This window comes from Aedes albopictus, chromosome 3 (genome assembly GCF_035046485.1).
Source record: "Aedes albopictus strain Foshan chromosome 3, AalbF5, whole genome shotgun sequence".
NCBI lineage: Eukaryota > Metazoa > Arthropoda > Insecta > Diptera > Culicidae > Aedes > Aedes albopictus.
In genome coordinates this window covers 252,338,407-252,359,886 of record NC_085138.1, presented here as the reverse complement: position 1 = coordinate 252,359,886, position 21,480 = coordinate 252,338,407, and the positions used below count along the sequence as shown (strand labels likewise).

The 21,480-nt window shown below is 41.9% G+C and overlaps 2 protein-coding genes across 4 annotated transcripts in view; one reads left to right on the top strand and one right to left on the bottom strand.

Annotated features, from left to right (window-relative positions):
- Window positions 1-10,711: 10,711 nt before the first annotated feature.
- On the bottom strand, window positions 10,712-13,803 carry LOC109422297 (small ribosomal subunit protein eS26). Its single transcript, XM_029861344.2, has 3 exons — window positions 13,648-13,803; window positions 13,152-13,329; window positions 10,712-11,170 (listed from the first exon to the last, which is right to left on the bottom strand). The coding sequence occupies exons 1-3, from the start codon at window positions 13,648-13,650 to the stop codon at window positions 11,004-11,006; spliced, it is 348 nt and encodes a 115-aa protein (XP_029717204.1). The 5' UTR covers window positions 13,651-13,803; the 3' UTR covers window positions 10,712-11,003.
- A 7,470-nt stretch (window positions 13,804-21,273) lies between these two features.
- Window positions 21,274-21,480, top strand: part of LOC115260379 (inositol polyphosphate multikinase) — a 39,150-nt gene continuing 38,943 nt past the window's right edge. For all 3 annotated transcript variants that reach the window (XM_062860203.1, XM_029861341.2, XM_062860202.1), the window contains exon 1: window positions 21,274-21,476. The gene's annotated coding sequence lies outside the window, so the exon portion shown is untranslated. The remainder of the gene's footprint in view (window positions 21,477-21,480) is intronic.

Here is a 21,480-nt window from a genome sequence, read left to right as displayed (position 1 = left end):
ACAGCGTCTGTTCTGGCATCCAGCGGCTGAGTAAGAAACGCTGCACCACGCCCAGCTAGATCCAAGGTGGTAGCCCCATCAGCGTGGTCGTCCTAGTGTTGGTTGGGACGTTAAACAGAACTGGCACGATGGCCCTCCGGCGAGACAGGAGTGTTGGCGTAGGTCCAATAAGCCACCCGTAAAAATCCCCATTGCGAATAACATAGGAGAAAATACGACTCGATACATTCGGCAAAGACCCACGCGACGAAATAAGGACTACGATTGGAAACTTTCGCAGGATGTGACAGGATAATTTACGACGAACTAAATCCCCGCAACTTCGACATCGTGGCGTTGCAGGAACTTTGTTGGACTGGGCAGAAAGTGCGAAAAAGCGGGCATCAAGCGGCTACCTTCTACCAAAGCTGTGGCACCACCAATGAACTGAGAACAGGGTTTACCGCTATTGCGATAGACTGATAGAGAGACCGCCGCTCTATTTCACAACATTCACATTCGCAGCGGTCGTGCGAGGGACATGCGACCGAGTCGAACGCCCGACACACACTGACGGTCTCATTCGCAAGTTGTGGATGAGCATGTGCTGTGGATAGGCAAAAGTCTCGACTCGACACTAAAAATAGCTTGCTCTCACTGTTGTTCGTAGGCACGCTCAGAGAGTGTTGGAAGTGGACATCTAAGGACCACAGGAGATGGTGAATTGCGAGGAAAGAACGTGGGGTGAGGTGGGCTTTGGGTTCAGGTTGGCTTTCTACTTCACAGAATTGTTATCTTGTTCTGTGGCGGAGTTGGTTAACGCGCCCTGTCTAGCGAACTTGGGGAGACGTGGGTTCAAATCCCATCAGAACTACGTGGATTTTTTCGCATTTTTTCCACTCAATTTGTCCATTTTTCAACACATATTGTGCCTATGAACTTCAGGCATTATGTATACGATGGTTGCTCGCCGCGTGACGTGAAAATCGTCGGCGACATGAACGCGCAGGTAGGAAGGGAGGAAATGTACAGACCGATGATCGGGCGAAACAACCTGTGGTGACGAGTGTCTTCACTCGTTTACCTTAATACAATGCACTCGCGCGCATTCATGCTCCTACGTGGAGACACATCAGCCGACCGACTGTGCGCAGCGCAACAGAAGAATAGTCAGTCTAATATACACACTCGCGCTTGCAAGACGCGGCTACCACAAGTGGCGACGAGGATGAAAAGTAAAATCAAGTTCTACCGCGTAAAGTTCGCGTTTTTGATTCGTTTTTGATTGATATAATTTTGCTTATATTCTGTGCTAGTATATCGCAAAGTGACTGAGCAATTTAGTTGCATTGGAGTGAAAAAAAATACCATGTGATTGGAATACAAAGGAGAAAAAAATGGTATTTATTGGTGAAAAATGCAAATAGATTGGGAAGAAATGAAAAAAAAATAATAATTAAAAAAAAAATCAATCGTGAAAAGTGAAGAAAGATAGCTAATAGTGTGAAGAGTTTTGATTTTCCAGCAGGCGAAAAAATGAAAGCAACGATGTGACGCCGCTTGTAGCGTGGGTACTTTGTGCAGAAAAAAGTGTTGACCTTGAGTCATTGTTCCATGCGCGCGGCATGGGGGAGTGTTTTTACAGTGAATGTGCTAGTGATCAACCGCGGGGGATCAATGTTACACAGATCGTGCAAATGTGTGTCTGTTTCTGCTGGATGAAGGTGGTAATTGGAATTACTGCAAGATGCGGTGATGTGGTACGGTGATACCGTGGAAGAACACAGTGAGTATATTCATTGTAGCGTCGGCGTTGCTCCAGATGCACTGGCGCGATGAAGGATGTGTGCTGTTTTTTACTGCGAGGTATGTAGGTATTATCAATTCGGTTGATTCGTATCTAAAGTGAAAGAAAGGTGCAATCGAACACAGTCTAATTTTGTGAGCGCCCATTATTGCACCAAAATCTTTGAAGACATCGTGATTAAATTCACTACTGATAAAAGATAGTACTTTGAAATATTGTGATTAAATTCACTCCTGGTATTATAAAATCTTTTTATTGAGTGCTGCTATGTTAATATAAAAAAAATGCCATTCTTCAAGTTTCCAGCACCTATTGGACCGGTTTGGTCTGTATAGTTCAGGAATGTACACTCCGTTTCTTTTTCTGTATATGTACTCGCAGAAGTTAGTCGATTGTTTATTGAAAACACCAACTGAATAAGCATGTGCGTAGTACATTTGATGAAGAAATGAGTTTCTTATAAGCCGCAGCTTCTTTTACAATCCATAGAATGCATAAATTACACTGATGGTAGAAAGAAAAACACCTAATTTCGATATGTGCCGTTGGGTTTGACGCTTTCGGTTTGTTGCGGATGGTGCATTCTAGCTATCACTCCACACATACAGTTGGAAATTATCATGCCATCCACAAATATAAAAAAGTCCAGACCTTAAGACAATCGTACCCAGTTTAATAAACTTTCAACGTTACATGACACTTTTTTGATTTTGAACTTAATTCAACAAATACTCCATAAAGTCCATAATTTAGCTCAAGTGACCAGCGGTTTTTTATGCAGTTTGTTCAAAGCTAGAGGTTGTATTTAGTGGTTGATTGCATCAACGGATTTCAATAGAACTCACCAAGTAATCGCGATATTTCTGACGAATTTTCCTCACCTTCCGAATGTAGTGCATGTCATGTATTTAAACATTTTGATGGAGTTTATCGTTAGTACATGGTGCAGGATTCAGTTGGTTTGTGATTCACGAGAAGTGCGTGAAGGATGTTGTGATTGGATTCACTGAACACATATGGAAGGTACTTGTGATTAAGATAATAAGAAGAACGTGACACGCATTGAGAGGACTGTGATTAAATTCACTAAGAGCAAGACGATGTTGTGATTAAGCTCACTAGAAAACTACGGATAGGTAACAGTCATGTGATTAAATTCACTAACAATATGGTGAAATCGGCTAATTGAGTCACTGAGAGAGCTCATGGGACCAACTGTGATTAAATTCACTGACTGACCGCCTGAGTACATAAAGAGTTGTGATTAAATTCACTTACATGCGGAAGGAGAAAGAAGTGTATTGAATAAAGAGTACAACAGAGATATTTGAGTTCACGGAGGATGAGGGAGCACATATAAGCTATGTATGAGGCTGGGAGAGGGGCTGTTCAGCCAGATCCTGCCGAGAGAGTCTTGGTTCAAGTTCTGGTCCCAAGGAAGATCTTTTCATTTTTTCGCTCACCTGAGACATACATTATTTCTTGATATTTGCTACACGAGTGCAAATAGTAAAGCGAAACACTGAGGTGGTCAGCGTCAAAGGGAGAAATAAACATGGAAGATAATGATTTCATGATTTCATGATTTCAAGGGACCCGAGGCGGTAAACGCACGTGTATTCAGCATGATCATGCTGAGGGTGACGGGTTCGATTCCCGGTCGGTCCAGGGTCTTTTCGTAAAGGAAATTTGCTTGACTTCCTTGGGCATAGAGTATCTTCGTGCCTGCCACACGATACACGCATGCAAAATGGTCATTGGCAGAGGAAGCTCTCAGTTAATAACTGTGGAAGTGCTCATAGAAGCTGAGAAGCAGGCTTTGTCCCAATGAAGACGTTACGCCAAGAAGAAGAGAAGATAATGATTTCACAGGCTGGCATCAGGAAAAGGGCAGAATTGTTTTTCATATCATATCTTGGTTTGAATTTTAGGTGGTGCTTTTGTGCTAGAGGATGTTATCAGGATAATCATACCATTAAGGGGCCACTTGTTATGAAATTAGCGCAGTTTTGTTCCTTTGCTAAGTTGGTAGCCGGACAGAGTTTGGTGTATTCATTGTTTCTCTCATGTATTGTCCTGGTAGCTGCTTCGTTTCGGCGGTTTAACGAGAAAAGGATTGAACAGTTCAATGGATCAAACTGGATATATGATTGCTTCAAATGTGAAATTAGTGTCAAGTCCAAGCACACATATTTTGATCCAGACTGGTACCACGGTGTACAACATTTAGAAGGTGAAAAAATCCGAAAAGCTGACACTTCTTGATGACATAAATCAAATCGTTCAAAGACGTGAACAAAATGATCTAGTACATCAATTTGATCAACGTAAAAGGACGATAAGAACGACGACACATGTTTACGTCAGAAATTTGTGTGTACATAGTACTGCCTGTCTTGTGATCTTGTATGCCGTTGCTGGCAATATGAGTGTTGATATAGGATCTTATGATATTGCACAATCCAAATGCATGTGTTGTAGTGACTTGTTTCCATATTCCATGTGTTAAGAATTTATGAGTACTTTCAAAACGTTTTGTTTTGTTCTCCCGTATATAGATTTCTTGCATTAGGTTTCGTGAGACTTTTCTTAACCTTCCGTAACTCGCGCGGTTGACTACCTCCGTCAGCACCACGCTCATGCTGAGTACAAAAAGCGAGATTTTTTCAACGTGTTGTACAAAATACAACAGCGCGATCGCTCGTGGGTTAACAACTCAATATGATGGTACAGGCTCACATCTTTATTGATGAAGTACTCTGCTTGACAAATGCTTTAGTCAGAGTGAAAGTTGATGGAGTGAAGTGATATTGTTCTGCAGTTGAAACGGATTTAACAGCGGTCTGATCAAGGATGTGTTCACACAAAGTGAGCTCTGCCCCTGGGAAATGTCCGTTTGTAGCCTAAGGTATTCAATGGGTCTGTTTGGTTTGATGCGCAGTATTGTTACATATTAGACAAGTGTTTCAAGTTTGAATGTAAGGAGTGATTTGATTAAGTGGAGAGAGTTTTGCTTGAAGCCGCGTTGTTTGGAGTTGTTGTACCAAACAGTGCCCAGGACTCTGTTAGGAGTGTGATTAGTTGTATCGGTCCTATGATCGAATCAGTGGATGAGCGAGTGTTCGGCAAGACTTAATCGTAGTTTCCTTGGACTTCTTAAGTGTGGAATGTCTTCGCATGCAGTTGCAAGTTTGTCATTGGAGGGAGATCTTAGGTGACGTATAGGTGGTCGAGCACTCACTTTACTGAGAAGCAGACGATGTCCTAGTTGGTGCGTTGCGCCTTGAGGAGGAATTAAAACGTTCAGGGTAGGTCGGTGCAACATGGTGAGGACTTGTGATTAAATTCACTGGAAGCGTGCCGTTGTGATTAAATTCACTGAGGATGTTCAAGAAGCAGTGGATTCGATTACAGGAATCCATTATGGAGGATGGTAAATGTGGTAATTAAATTTACAGGGATGAACATCATCCGTTCTACCTAAGGGTGTCTTGAGGAAGAAATACAGTAAAGCGGGATTGATTCTATTGCGAGAAGGTGTGTTTCAGAAAGTCGGGTTACAAAGTGCATGGTGGTGCTGCGGGGTTGTGCTGAAATGAGATCTAGCAGCATACTTTGGATGATCAACATGAGAGCTGCACTGCAGTGGTCACATATTAGAAGAGTGACTATCGGAAGAGGTGTTCAATGGGAAAACAAAATATGACGTTATTTTCATGCCAGGTTGCTCACATGAAAGATTTTTGTGATTGCAAAGAATATTCGTAGTATCATGGTCGTACGGTTGGGTTCGATTCACGTGTTGATGTTTTTGCATATACAAGAGAACATTCAGTGCAACTGAAAGCGTTTGACTACGACAAATGAAGAACAGACCCATAATTCAAAGATAACTTATAAAAAGTAATTATTCATTGAAAGGAGAAGACTTTCGAGGAAGTCGTATATTCGGAACCTATGAGGAGTAAGGGGAGCAACTGCTCTGCCATGCTAAAATACCTTTAGAGTAGTTTAACACTGTGTGGTCATGGTTATTTGCGTAATCATTGGTCAGATGCTGATTGGTGTTTAGACAGGAGAGTGCCACGGTGCCACATTTTGATAAGTCGTACAAGGCCAGCCGATTGTGTCCTTGATTAGGGGACACACTTCATTATATGGGGGGAGAGACGGAGCCGGTCTGCAGAAACTTGAAAGTATTGGTCTGGCGACAGCCTCATGATTACCTGAAGGATGGTGGCGTGCGGATCAAGGGAATCATAGAAAATTCATGGAGTACTAGTAGGTGTACTTTATTCATGGAGTGTGGCATCGAATCACTACATTAAGTTCATGATTATCCCATATGGCGTTAAGACGATTCTAACACTCGACATTTCAAGGTTCATTCGGACTTAAGAGAACTGTAAGCCAATGCGCAAATTCAGATTATAGAAAGGGGGATGTGGTGACGAGTGTCTTCACTCGTTTACCTTAATACAATGCACTCGCGCGCATTCATGCTCCTACGTGGAGACACATCAGCCGACCGACTGTGCGCAGCGCAACAGAAGAATAGTCAGTCTAATATACACACTCGCGCTTGCAAGACGCGGCTACCACACAACCTGCACGCCGTATCGAACGATAACGGCCAGCGATGCGTGAACTTTGCAGTCTCCCGTGGTATGGTAGTCCGAAGCACCTTCTTTCCCCGCAAAGATATCCACAAAGCCACCTGGAGATCACCCTACCATCAAAAAGAAAACCAAATCGACCACGTTCTAATCGACGGTAAATTCTTCTCGGATATAACCAATATCCGCACATACCGCAGTGCGAATATAGATTCGAATCGCTACTTAGACTCGGTATGCATGCGCTCAAAACTTTCGACAGTTATCACCACGTGTCGAAGTCAAACGCCGCGGCTCAACATCGAGCAGCTGCGTAACGTAGAAGTGGCTCAAGACTACGCGCAGCAGTTGGCAGTGGCCCTACCAACGGAAGAGCAGCTTGGCGCTGCTACACTTGAAGATGGCTGGAGGGACATCCGATCCGCCATAGGTAGTACCTCGGCTACAGCACTAGGCTTCGCGACTCCGAATCACAGAAACGACTGGTACGACGGCGAATGTGAACAGTTGAAAAACGAGAAGAATGCAGCATGGGCTGGGCGAGAATGCTACAACACCGTACGAGAGCGAATGAGGCACGTTACAGACAGGCGCGGAACAGGCAGAACTCAGTTTTCCGGATGAAGAAGCGCCAGCAGGAAGAACGAGATTGCGAAGCGATGGAAGAGCTGTACCGCGCTAAGGACATACGAAAGTTCTACGACATGTGCCAAGATAACCACGGGAATATTCTCACGAGCGAGCGTAAGGTGGTCGAGAGGTGGCGGCAGCATTACGATGAGCACCTCAATGGCGACGTTGCAAGTTCCGAAGGTAGTGTTGTTGTGGTAACAGATCTTTTTTTTTTTTCTTTATTAAAGTGGCTTTTCGCCCGAGGCGAGTTCGCCACTATGCTGTTGATATTTTAACATTTTTCTTCAAAACTTTTTTCCAATACAATAATGCTTCGCTGGGTTTTGAGCCATTATCCGTGTGAATCGTTGTCCTTCCGTACGAGTTAGAGGAGTTCGTGCTCCTTTCAGATCGCACTGTACAGGCCCGCTTCCCTAAGGAAAGTTAGAAGGACCGTTTCGCTGTCCCGTTCATTCTGTAGAGCTGTTCTGATACTGGTGACTCCATATTGTTGTCTCACGTGTTCGTAGGATGGGCAGTTACAGATAAAGTGTTCCACAGAATTGTGAACTCTGCAGATGTCGCACTGCTTTCGGAAGCCACTACCGCCGCCTTCAAAATTGTACGAGACTCGGGTGTGACCGGTTCTAACTCTTGAGAGTATGCGTTGGTCCCGCCTGTTCGGCAGGTCCTTCCAGCTATCGGTGTGGTTTTTTACTTTCCGCGTGAAGCTTTCTCTATCATGGTGCCATTCGATGGACCATGCTTCTTTCGCCTTCCGTTTCAGCCACAGCTTTACGTCCGCAGCAGGGGTGCTCCGTGTAAATAAGCGGCCGTTACGGCCCACATCGACTAACCGGTCTGCTTCTTCATTACCTGGAATCCCTTTATGACCTGGAATCCACATGAAGGTTATGGGCTCACCTTTGGAGACCAGTTTCTGTGTAGCCTGGATCCAAGGATGGGCGTTACAAGTTCTTTTGAAGTGCTGATACTGCGCTGGCCGAGTCCGTTACAATCAACAGCGGAGCCTCGCAAGGTCGAGATGCAGCTAGAAAGATTGCCGCTGCTTCCGCTGAAAACACAGAGCAGATTTCGGGGATACTGCGAGCTTCTTGGTAGGAGGATGAGCAGATTCCGAGTCCCACAGAGTGAGCAGATTCCGAGTAACAGATCTAGGAGTATGTGCACAGGACGAAAGACTTCCGGCCCCTGACCTCCAAGAGATTGAAGAGGAGGTTGGCCGGTTGAAAAACAACAAAGCCGTTGGAGCAGATCAACTACCAAGCGAGCTTCTAAAATACGGTGGAGAAGCACTGGTGAGAGCACTACACTGGGTCACTACCAAGATTTGGGAGGAGGAAATATTACCGGAGGAATGGATGGAAGGCATCGTATGCCCCATCTACAAAAAGGGCGACAAGTTGGATTGCGGGAATTAGGGTAAGGGAGGTATTTTGGACCGCTTTAGGAAATGGATGAACAGTTCAGCGAAAAAAGAAAGTTCCCACTTCTAAATATGGATAATTTCAGTAGGCATTACGTAAAGCAACATGTTTTCTGTCGAAAAAGGCCAAACAGAACTCAAAATTGTTGTAGTAAATACAAGAAATATCAAAACTCCTGAAGGATCTCGGGCTTCTATTTTGGACCACCTGATTTTATTTTGGACCACCAAGTGCACATATTTTGGCCTTCCTAATTAAACTTCAATTGATTGATGAAATGAAAGCCACCTCAGTAAAAATTTAAACATAGTTAAAACTACGTGCAATTTACATCTTTTCTATTCATTTTTTGAGACAGGGAACGTTTAAAAATTACGTAACGGTAAAAAAGATGAAATTTTGTTGCAATTGCCAGTTTTTACGCATTGTAGAATGATGTTTCATAAAAAAATGTTACGCAAAACGTGTATTTATAAACTATTGCATGACGTCAGTCACCATGCATAAATTACGTAACGCCTCATAGAAGTGTGAAAGTCTAGTGATTTTGCTAAATATAAAGGCTTTCCACACATATTGTAATGAGTGGAAAGGCCATCAAAAATAAAGTAATTTGAATGATACGTAAATTGTCAAACATACATTACATAACACATTGTCTCAGTCATCAACTGATTACCGAGAAGGACAGCTTTTCTAAACTGGATGACTGAACACCTGAAAATTTCAACTTGTTGAAAAATTGTTATGACACAAATCAAATCGAAATTTTTAACTTGGCGAAAAGTTGTTAGAACAAATCGAACCCACAACAATCTCATTGTAAAATAAATGTATAACAACCCAGATCACGGGAGGTCCCAACTTATTCTATTTATCTGGTTTTAGAGTACATTACATTGGCATGAATATATTCTCCCTTTAGAAGGAACTGGAGAGATGGATCTGACAGGTCATACCTCAAACCACCATTTTAGTAAATATTATCGCTCCACCGAGGTTAAAAACAGTTTATTTTGAGTTCTTACAAGGCCCTAACTATATTCACATGAAATAAATATGTATTTGTAAAATTTAATACCTCTTCGAAGCCGACTACAAATTTGTCACTTTCTTTGTTTTTGGTGCTTTTCCGAGTGTTTCATTGGAAGTGAAAACATTTTCTCTATTTTTGATACTAAACAGCATATTTCACTGACATTCAAAATAAAGGTCATCACATAGTTGAATACTTTTCGTGTTCCAATAAAAATTTACCAAGATTTAGTAGAGATTATGTGATAAATATCATAAAACTCCCTAGGTGGGCCAAAATACCTGCCCGGTCCAAAATACCTCCACTACCCTACCGCGCAATCACACTACTGAGCGCTGCCCACAAGATACTCTCTCAAATTTTATGCCGCCGTCTATCACCGATTGCAAGAGAGTTCGTGGGGCAATATCAGGCTGGATTTATGGGTGAACGCGCTACAACGGACCAGATGTTTGCCATCTGCCAGGTGTTGCAGAAATGCCGCGAATACAACGTGCCCACACGGAGAAATCAAACTACCTAATTTTTGGGTCGATTTTACTCAAAGCTGAGTATATCGAATAAACTAGTTACCCAAAATTAGGTTGTTTTCCCTCTTTCCCTCACCGATGTTGTCAAAAACAAACAGAGATGCATCTACCCAACGGGGGTCCTTAAGCCCAATAAGCCAATTTTGGGTAAATGCAGGTTTACTCAAATTTGGGTTGAATGAGGGGGGGTCTTGGGTTGAATTTACCTACTCCTAAGTAAATGTTTTTGCTGGAGGTGAAGGCAATTTACCTAGTGTGAGTTTAATCGATTTACTCAAATTTGGCTTATTGGGCCGAACTATGGGGTTGCGTCAAAAGAACTCAATTTTGGGTAGTTTGGCGGTTCCGTGCATACATATCACATGTTCATCGATTTCAAATCGGCGTGTGATACAATCGATCGAGAACAGCCATGGCAGATTATGTACGAATACGGATAGAACGTGACATGGCGTGTAATCGAGAATAGAGAGCGGCAGCTACAAGTCGAGTATTGTGTCGTACTGTTGTTGAAACCTGAGACCGAGCTTTGCCGCGACTTTGATTTAGTGGTGCGAAGATAACAAAAGGAAGAAAAAGTCACGCAATAAAAACCTTCTACATACGAATCAGAAACGGTAGCTACAAGACCACCAAACCAGCCTTGTAAACGGATTGTCATCGCGATCAGCAGTACAAACTCATTTCTCGTTTACATTTGGTTGTTTTGTAAATCTTATTTTCAATGTTTTTTTTCCTCTCCTTAAGCGACCATGTTAATCCAAATACAACTTGTTTGAGAACGCCGAACCCTGGCCAACTTGCCCACCCGGAAATTTACCTGGATTCCGGAAGAATCGGAACGGTAGGATGTAAATCTGGATCTAGTCACCGGGGAGAGAGAGCGGGCCAGACATTCGACGCACCCCGGGATGGTGGTATCGGGTTTTTGCAACTCGACGACTTAACAGCGGCGGCGGCATTCTGGTTCTGTGCTTACTTGCGCTGAGCGTTCTGCTGGCGGTTCATGTCCTTGGGGAATGCCCGCTGGGGTGGCGTACGGATGCGACGAGCCTCCTTCGATCGGTTACGAACCACCTTGGAGTGAATGGCGCACGATACGCAGTAGTGCAATTTTGCGTAGAGTTTGGGCAGAACGTAAGCTGAAACGGGAAAGGGGGATAGGAATTTCCATTAGGGTTTTTTGTCGGAATAGGTAAAAGGAGCTTTTGAGACTGATTTTACACGGTCAGATAGCAAATATTATATTATATATCATGTCATATAATCAGGGGTGTTTTTTCATCATGTTTTATTCTATTTGAGCCATGGATATTCCTGCGATTTTTGTATGGTCGAATTAGCAAAGGAGGCAACTTCACTTTGGTTCTGTTATGTGCATATAATATGCGTAATTTGTTTTAATTTCCCTACAAAAAAGCTACACATATGTTCTCCATTGAGAATGGAGTTTTAAATTGGTGAGTTCGGTCCATTATTTGTAAAAATCGAACAGAATGCTTGAGGGACAAACGTCTTGAAATCCCACTTCAACAGTGCATCAGAACTTCGGACGCACAAATCTTAAGAATCAAGCTTCAAACAACAGTGCATTTTATTATTCTGCTCTTGCTCACTTGTAATAAGCTTAAAATAAAAAGAACAGGTGCGCTAGTTTTGTTTACAAAGAGATGTGTGCTCTCGAAATCGTGAGTAGGTACCAAAATCGGCCATTGTGGCCATTTTGGGGTTCTAACAAGTCTGCCTTTAATGTAAAGATATGACGAAGCCACATCTCGAATTTTTAAAAGCACAAATAATTCTTCAAATTCAGAAATGATTAGTGCTGAAAAGTTGACCGATTTTTAACCACCAATCAGCCAGCCGGGTAATCAATTCCGTTGGGAATTCCTCCCGGGATTCTTTTATTGATTCCTGTAGGGATTCTGGATTCCATCAAGGACTGCTCCCGAGATTCCTTCACTAATAACTGGTTATTCTTTAGGGATTTCTTCTGTGATTCATTCAGGCTTCAGGGATTACTTCAGGTTTGTCTAAAGGAATTTCTCCTGGAATTCCTTCATTGATTCCTGCAGGGGATTTATGGCTTTCATCAAGGACTGCTCCCGGGATTCTTTCAATTATTCCCGAGATTCTATCAGGAATATCTCCAGAATTCTTTCTGTGTTTCCGGAATTCCTTCTCCTGGGCTGCCTTCAAGGCTGCTTCGGGATTTCTTTATTGATTCTGCCTAGGTTTTCTTCTATAGCTCATTGATGATTTGTATCAAGGATACTTCCCGATTCTTTAGGGCTTTCTCCCGAGATTCATTCTGAGATTCCTTCATTGATTTCTTCCGTCCGAGATTCTTCTACGGCACCCGTTGGGGATTCTTTCATAGATTCTGCCCGTTTATGGATTTTTTCCCGGTATTTCTCTCGTGATTGTTTTAAATGATTACATCAAGGATCCTTTCAGTGATTCCTATAGATATTCATCCTAAAATTTCTTCCGAGATTCATTCGGGGATTCCTACACTAAATCTCGTTGGGATTCCTCCAATGGTTCCTCAAAGATTTCTATAGGATTGTTCCAGAAATCTCTCCCTGGATTCTTCCAAGAATACTTTCAAGAAATTCAAAGGGACTCCTACTGAGATTCTTTTAGAGGACAACATAAATTAGATAAGAACAAAACCTTCTTTTCTTCTTGGCGTTACGTCCCCAATGGGACAGAACCGTCAGTTATTTACTGAACATCCTCTGCCAATAACCATTTTGTATGTTTATATCGTGTGGCAGACACCAGACACTCTAAAGAAGTCAAGGATTAAATTAATTGTACGGATAGTCGCTCAATATTGCAAAAAAAGGAAGTTTACTTGCAATAATACAGCTTAATTTACAAGGATTTTCATGACAAAACCCATGTTGAAAATCATCCAAGTGAAAAAAGTTGTACTGCTACAACTACATTATTTTCACACTTGAGCAGCTAGTGGTACATTGACGGACTCTCATTTTTTATCGAAATTTTGGACCAGTGGAGTTGCCCTTAACCTCAACCTTTAGTGTAAACTAAATATACCGGCAGGAATTTCCAATGACCATTTCAAAACCAAATCCCCCAATCCCAACTACTTACAGTTGTAGCAGGAAGCGTCCGAAATATCACGAACGGCAGCGGCCTCGACGATGTTTCGGATCACGAACTTCTTGATGGCCTTATCCTTTGGGACGCAGCGGGCGCAGTTAGTGCAACGCACGGCCTTGACGTGGCCGCGGTTGTGCTTGCAGCGTCCTCCATTACGCCTCTTCTTAGTCTGAAAATGAAACGGAAAAACAGGAAAAATCGTTAGTGAAACGGTTGTAAAGCTCGACATTGCTACTTGATGAACGGATCCCCTTTATTTACAGTCGCGGAACGCCATGTTTAAACACATGTACAGTGCCGACTCGATCCACTGTTTTCCACTGCCGAAGCAAACACATAATTCAACGAAAAATCGCCAATTTTCCCAAAAATCACGGAACAATCGTTCGGGAAACAGTGCACCGTTACAGCAAGCTTGATTTTTCTCACTTTCCACCAAATTTTTCACGATATTTCACTAATAAAACAAAATTTTCACGGGACTCACCATTTTTGTGACAGATTGATGCAAGAACCACGGAAGTAGAGAAGGATAAGGTCGGTTTCACACTCGCACGTAAGCTGCGCTTTTGACAGCCGGTTGACAGTGCGATCGTCGATTTTAGCTGGGCAACTTTCGACGAAGTAGGGGTGTGCAACGGTTGAGCTATGCTATTCCCCGAAAAGCGGTTTGACCGAAATCGTTTTCCATAGGGCGCACTTGGATGAACCAAATTAAAACCATTTTCTTTTCATACACGAAAAGAAAAATCATTATTGAATGTATAAGAAAATGTTATACATTTTTGCCATTTAGTTTATGTTATAAACCATATAAACTATTGTAATGTATAACATAAGAACAAGGCAATAAAAAGTATAAGTTTGGCTTAATACGAACAATCAGTAAAGCTAATGATTTTTAATAGGTGAATTCAGATGACCCCCAATTGTAGAGGCGCTAAGTGAGATAAGGTGAAAATCGTTTGTTTACATTAAAAATTCAATTTTTCATTTTCAAAATTAACTCATATTTTGCCTTGGTGGTTGCTATTTTCCATTGGTAATGGCTTCTATTATCATCAATCTCGATGCCCACGGCGACAGACACCGGATTGACCAGCTAACAAAAAATCCGGAAGATTGCCCGCCGGAGGCATAGCAAGAGCTCCTCAAATTAATCACATAAGTTGTTCGTAAGTACCTAGCGGATCTAAGCGCATCTGAAAGAGAATTAGATTTTCTTTTCAAAAAGTGCTCGTTTGTTTCTCTACGATGCGGAATTCGATATGAAAAAGTGAAAAAAGTGCAGTTAGCCTATGCTGCGCAATGGCAAATTTTGGCGGAGCCCCTCTTTTCATAGGTTTCTCATTCCTGCCACCAGATGTGGAGGGATCGTTAGCTTCCGTTGGAGTTGCCTATAGAGTTCTTATATTATGAATGTGGTACAACTAATGAAATCTATAAGGGGCTGTCCATTAATTACGTAAGGGAATTTTTGCGATTTTCTGATACCCCCTCCCCCCCTTGTAAGATTTTTTGTATGAGAACCCAAATATTTTTGTAAGACGCGTAAGATTTCTCAAACCCCCCCTCCCTTCAGAAACCCTTACGTAATTAATGGACAGCCCCTAACAATATATTTTAAAGCTGTCTTCTTCTACTTTTTCTTCTTTCAGTAAGCTGTTTAAAGATTGAATATACATTTTTTTTCTGAAATACTTATTTTATTGATGATTCAGTAGTTTATAGTACACAGGAATACACCATACATGAAATTGAGATACTGCGCAATCCGGCGGCATCCGGCAGATGTAGTTATTGCGTGCTGTAAATTTTCCGGGGACTAGTTGAGGATCTGGCGACGTGGCGTATTTGTTTCCGCTTGTTGATTGACTCGATGTCGCTCCGTTGGAAGTTTCGCTTGCCTGTTTTTGCGCGCCATCATCAGGGCGAAGTCGATTATGATGATGCAACTGAAAATGAGAGCAATAATGATAATCGTTTATTTCAGCAAATATCTTGAAGTCTTACCCGCCGCTGTCACTGCGAACTCCTAAATCTCCCACGTCAACTGGCGTGATCCGAGTCAGTAATCTTGATTTGCAGTCCGGGAGTCATCTCCATGCCATCCGCTTTCTTTTCCGAGTCTCAGATCTTCACAGACTTCGGTATTTCGTTCAGGATCGGGACCGACAGTATGAGCTTCCCTAGCTCCGACTGCTGAGTCTGGCAATATGATAGTATGGCTTTTCGAACGACAGCGGCTTCTATAGAACGAGGCCTGGACCGGGAACCGTATTTTGATCAGGATCAGGACCAGGATAATTACCTGATCAATCTTGGTCAAACACTTGTGAAGGAAATGGTGCAATTCAATCTTTTTGTTCACGACATTTACTGCTGCTCGCAGGTGCATACGGTGCCTTTTGGCGGGAACTTTATTCAAACGGCAAACTTATGTAAAGTATAAGCTAAACCTTATACTTTTTGTCCATTAACCAAAAGACATGAAATGTATAAGTTTGTCTAATGGTAATGTTGTGGGGTCATAATAATTGATATATGATGAGTTTATAATTGTTATTAGGGTATACGTTGTAGATTGTAAAAGGCGATTGTAATGAATAAAATTATTGAAATATTTTTCGTGTAGAGCCTCTGTTCCTGCAATCTTCGCTTCCAATATTAAGTGTCCCACATAATGCATACGTTTGCGTGTGCGTGACAGTAGTTTAACACATTTCCCATGGGAAAACCACCGACTAAACCGACGTGCCACTCGATTCCGAGATTTGACCGAAAACATTACACGGTAAATTCAAATTGCAGTGATCGCTAGTGTCAAATTGAAAGTGACGTTTAGCCCGTCATGACATTTATACAACCGGCGTCGCGGCGTCTTCATCAAACGCTGGGTAAACAAAAACACGTGGTGTCAATCTGTAGCTACGCGTTGCCCCAGAATGGAGCATTACGGCAATTACGGGATGCTTAAGAATTTTAGGAAGCAATTAAGGATGTTATATTAAACTAGCTGGCCCAGCAAACCTTGCCGTCTTGTGGAGGTTTGACAACTGTTAAGCTCAAAATAGCACCGCACTCTAGATTGATTTTATTTAGATCGTGTTGATTTCCTTCCCAGCTCATGAAAAATCTGTAATTTGTCATTTTTTTTTACTTTTCCAGTTTATTTTCGTAACTTTTTGGACATATAAACACAGCCAACACGAATACGAACCGAACCATGCAAGAGTCAAGCAGATCGGTTCATCCGTTCTTGAGTTTTGTTGCCTCAAAGGGACTTCAAACTCATTTTTATATATATAGATAGATACCCAAGTAACCATTAAGCCGTAAAAATGGCATTAAGTCGGCTCTATAGTCGAATGTAGAACCTGGCTAACAGAGCTAATTGGTTCTATATCCTCTTATAGAGCTGCTCAAAAGCCACTTTTGGCGAATTATTCGGCTGATATACGGCCAACTTTAAAATATCGTACCAAGTCTCTGGAGCGAAAGTTGTCAAAAGTGAGACAAAGAAAAAAAAAATTGTTTATCTTCTGTTCTTTTCTAACTTCCTTCGCTTCCATTGAAGTTGCTTTTTTGCTACTTCATCCAGATTCTAGCTGTTGTCCTCCGAGTTCCTGATCAAGTCCAAATCCGTTGCCTTTCTCATCTGCTCCACCAATGCACCATGAGAATGGTGTGATCAAACTAGTATTTAAACCATGAAAAACAAAATAGTTTGGGCATTCCGAGGGTTGAAAATGATATGGGATGAGGATGATTCAGTGGTAAGGTTGGTGGTGACGAACGCAGGAATTGATGCAGGAGAAGCAATGTTTATATAAATGGTCGGGAAACGTTTCACAAGAAGAGGGAAACGAGCTGGAGTTTGTCTTGATTGAAAAAAAAATGGAATAATCGAGATAACCAAATTCCATTATCTATTTAACAACACCATTCCGATAAACATGCCAACAACAAAAATAATCCCGTTTCGTCAATCCCGTCCGACATGGATGATTAAAATGTATTGATCATGACCGACTCGAGTCTGTTTTGGTCGAAATCTATTTTGATTGATATAAACATCATGTGCTCCAAGCCCTGTGACAGCACTGACAAACTTCTTTACAGCTTGTAGGCTTTATATAGGCTTACAGGGCTTAATTTAGTTCTTACTGGTTATAGTGCCTATAAGCATTAGGAATGCTTATATTGAGCCACTTAGCACTGAAAAGCTGTTTAATGACCGTTATAATGCTCAGAACAGTGCTTAGTGGTTACCTGGGTAGATGTCCCAGCGTGATAATATATTCAAACATTGGTGGCTGTTACCATCTGCACACTATATCCCCATCGTATTATGCAATCGTCGCGACGATGATGCTGCTCCTGCTGCCGTTTCAGTGACGCTGACTGGACTGTACTATTTCAACTTTTATTTGAAAAAAGAAAATCTCCCAGAAGTCAATACGACAATACTTATATGAATTAGGCCTATATTGTGCTTTCGGAAAATTAAGATATGAAATTGCGTTCTGATGTGGCTGCAGTGTGACGAAGGCATGACCGCCGACGACGGCGACGCCGCGGAATACAAACAAACACTCTACGTTTAATCCAATCAAAGTATGAAATTCTGTAAGATTATTGAGTCTTTTACGCTCCTAAAATGTTTTGTTTTGAACATCGTTCGTGAATCTAACATTTTTTAGTTTATCATGAGAAATTTTAGTAACTATTATGAAATAACCAGCATTATCCAATGCTTGAAAAATTTGTTCATTCCAGCACACCTATGGGTGGCATTATTGAGGAGTGTTCGAAATATTTCGGCCAAAATAGTTCTGAACCAAAATCAACAGATGGTGCTAGTTTTAAACGGTTTTTATTTTAAAATTTTGGACGAGAATTTCATGAACCTTTGCACTAGCTGGCATGTCGGTTCGTCGGTGGGAAAACTGTCAAAAAAACGCTAACCTCGACGGAACGGATGCTATGTGTTCCAGGCTTTACACCGTCTTTGGCCACGTTGATGGTAATTGACAGTCTTAGCTTCCCGTATGTTGCGAAAACATCTTGACAGTTTACCAGACGGTCTCTGGCACCGGAATCAAGCTTGAAAATAATCTTGTTCTTGCTTGGCTTCCTGGACCGATCTGCCATTAAGACTACTTCGTTTTTCGCATTCTCCACTTCAGCATTCGCTTCATTGTCCCATTACTGCCTACACTGCAAAAACTGCAAATATTGTTCGTGCAGTTGAAAATCGGAATTTTTGACACGTGTGTCGGACGTACATCGGACACAGTGCGCTGGATAGAAGGCCAGGTCCGCTGTCCAGCGCACTACGTCCGACGTTAGGTTTCACGTATGAATTTTGAGAAAATTCGATTGTCGGGTGTGGGGAAACTTCGGGTTTCAACCGCGACGACAATATTTATTTTATGTTTTGTACACATATATTTTTGCAATTTGTCTGGACAAAATGATGTTTAAGTGTAATCACACATAACCAATTATTTTTGGTATTTATCGTTTTGATGTGTGATTACACATAAAAACAATACCGAATGACATATAAAATCAATACATGTGCTTAAATGTTTTTTTTTTTAAGTTTTATCAGTGATGAAACATGTATGGATGTATTTAACATGATTTATTAACAAGTCTAGAGCTGAATAGAATACATTCGAAGTGTAGGAGCATAAAAAGCAAAAACTCTGCACACACGACATTTCAAAACAAACTTGAACATGAAAAACAAAATGGGGTGCGCAAGAGGCGAGAATTTTCGTTCAATTAATTGGCGAATTATTAGATATTGGAAGGTAAGTAATTCGTTACTCGTTTCTTTATAATCTAAGAAAATTATTCTCACGTAGGATTTCGTTTGCAGAGTTGTACATATGGAATCAGTCATTTATGATGGTCCACTGCGAGCTGAAATATGACGAGCGACGAGTTGGTTAACAAGCATCCGGATCCTGGCTGCAATAGCAGCTGGGATGAGTTATGTTACCGGATAACAGCAGAAAAGGAACCAAACTTATCTACAGTGCCTACCTACAGCTCTACCAGATGATATAACCGCTTCTCAAAAACAGCAGCAGCAGCAGCAGCAGGCGGTTTGTTCCGGATCATCGTCACTACAAGCCACTATGGAAAGTATCGAGCGGACCGAGCGGATAAATCAACATCAGCCACTCAAATTTGCGGTGCTGCAGTAGCCGAGTCCTGCGTTGCGAACACTAAATATTCAATGATAATAAATTTCTCATTAGTTCCTATTTTGAATCCGATTGAGTGTTTTTAATTCATTTTCCTTATTTTTTGGCTTTAAGCCATGAACCTTGTCATAAGCAGTACGATTGAAAACCAATAGATTGGTTATTGCAAAGCAAAAGCGCCGCACATGGAATCTATCATGACTGAATCGATAAAGATTCAATAGCGGCGCACATATTTTTCAAGTGTAAAAGCAACTGGTCTCAATCTAAGTGCAGACATTTTAAAATCAATATGCTATTTTTTCTGAGTGTATGCGTTAAACATAACGTCGGAAGTAGTGCAATGTATAGAAAATCAGATTTACTGTACAGCGCACTACTTCCGACGTTATGTTTAACGCATAGGAAAGGCAGCGGAAGTCGATGAAGTTTTTTCGGAAATCAATTTAGTGCTAAACGCACAATATTATGTGTGAACTCACATATTTTTTTTGCTATGGGTGTTAACACATACCAAGCATTTGTGAAACTAATCTAGGCCATAAACAACAAATATCTTAGTTATATTTTAGGTATTCTCCGTGCATTTGAAACCCGGAATTTTCGACTAGCGAAGTTGAATTTTTCTCCAAATCCGTGCGTCGGACCTAACTTCGGAAGTGGTGCGCTGTATAGTGAACCTGGTCCGCTATACAGCGCACCACTTCCGAAGTTAGATTCGACGCACGGATTTGGAGAAACCCCCAACTTCGCTAGTCGAAAACTCCGATTTACAACTAAATTGAGAATAATAAAACTTATGTGTGGAAAGATCAGTTGGATCGATGTGTATTTTCACATGAAATAAATCTTTGCAGTTTTTGCAGTGATTGTGATCCACCCCTCCGACTATGCTCCTCCATCCTTGCCACCATCAGCTGGCAGCATCGGCAGCATGAGCAGCATAAAAGAAATGTCATATTGAAACAAAAACAAACCACACCAACCGAGAGAGAGAATCTCACGCACGTGTTGCTCCTACGTTAAATATGTCAAAGCGATGTGTCAGTTTGGTTGCTGTCTCGCTCTGCAATCGAACGACGATTCCAACGGCGATTCGAACGGCGATTCCAAAAACGACGGTTTTGATTCGTCGTGTTCAGTTAGCAAATCCACGTACAATACCATAGACTAATAGCCATGGTGCACACCCAAGTGCACACCACACCGTGTACAAAAATCATACGGGCGCGGTCCTGCGCGATCTGGTGCTGCGCGTTTCGAACGCGCAGTTGAGAATCCAAGATAAGCGCGACAATAAATTTGGCAAACCGATGTGTTTGCTTTTTTGACAACTCACTCTTCCATCGCACGACGTTTTTCAGGATGAGCTCGGCTCCCGGCGGTTCCGAACATCCGAATCGTTGTGTTCGATCAGCTCCCTCGAAACAATCGCTTATTTTCCGTGTAACTAAATTCGATACACCCCTGCTGCTGCCGAATCGATGAAACTCGAAAGCACAGTGTGAAACCTTTCCTTTTCCGGTTTGGCTCCGCGGAAATATTTCACTGTTTTTGCAGCATTTTCCCAATCCATGACATTCGCGTTTTGTTTTGGTGCGTGTTCTTTTTGCTGCTCCGTTCGTTCCTTTGATTTGTCGTGTTTCTCATATTTTCGTGGTGCGCTCCCGTAGAGTATTCGACTGTGGTGTGACGAAAAACCTGTGAGATTTTCTGTTTCTGATAAAATTGTCGCTTTTTTAAGTGGAAAATAATAGTGCTGTTCAACGACGTAGGTTGAACTTGCTCGAAGTTGTTGCATCCTATTCTTACCCATTTGTCAACAAACGGGAAAGAGCGGGATGAAGCAAGTTCGAGCAAGTTCAACCTGCGTCGTTGAACAGGACTAATATGATTTGATTAAGAGCAACGATTTTCAGTTTTGAAGTTGTTATTTTGCATTGCTGCTTGCTGTAAATTCGAGAAGATTAGCGTTTAGTTTTGGTGTGCTACGTGTTGGAAAGGTGCGCGTTTGTGATTTTTGTGTCAGTGCTTTGAAATCGCAGCGAAGTACGATTTGCTTTGGAATCGGTAACTGCAAGACTATGGAACCAATGTAA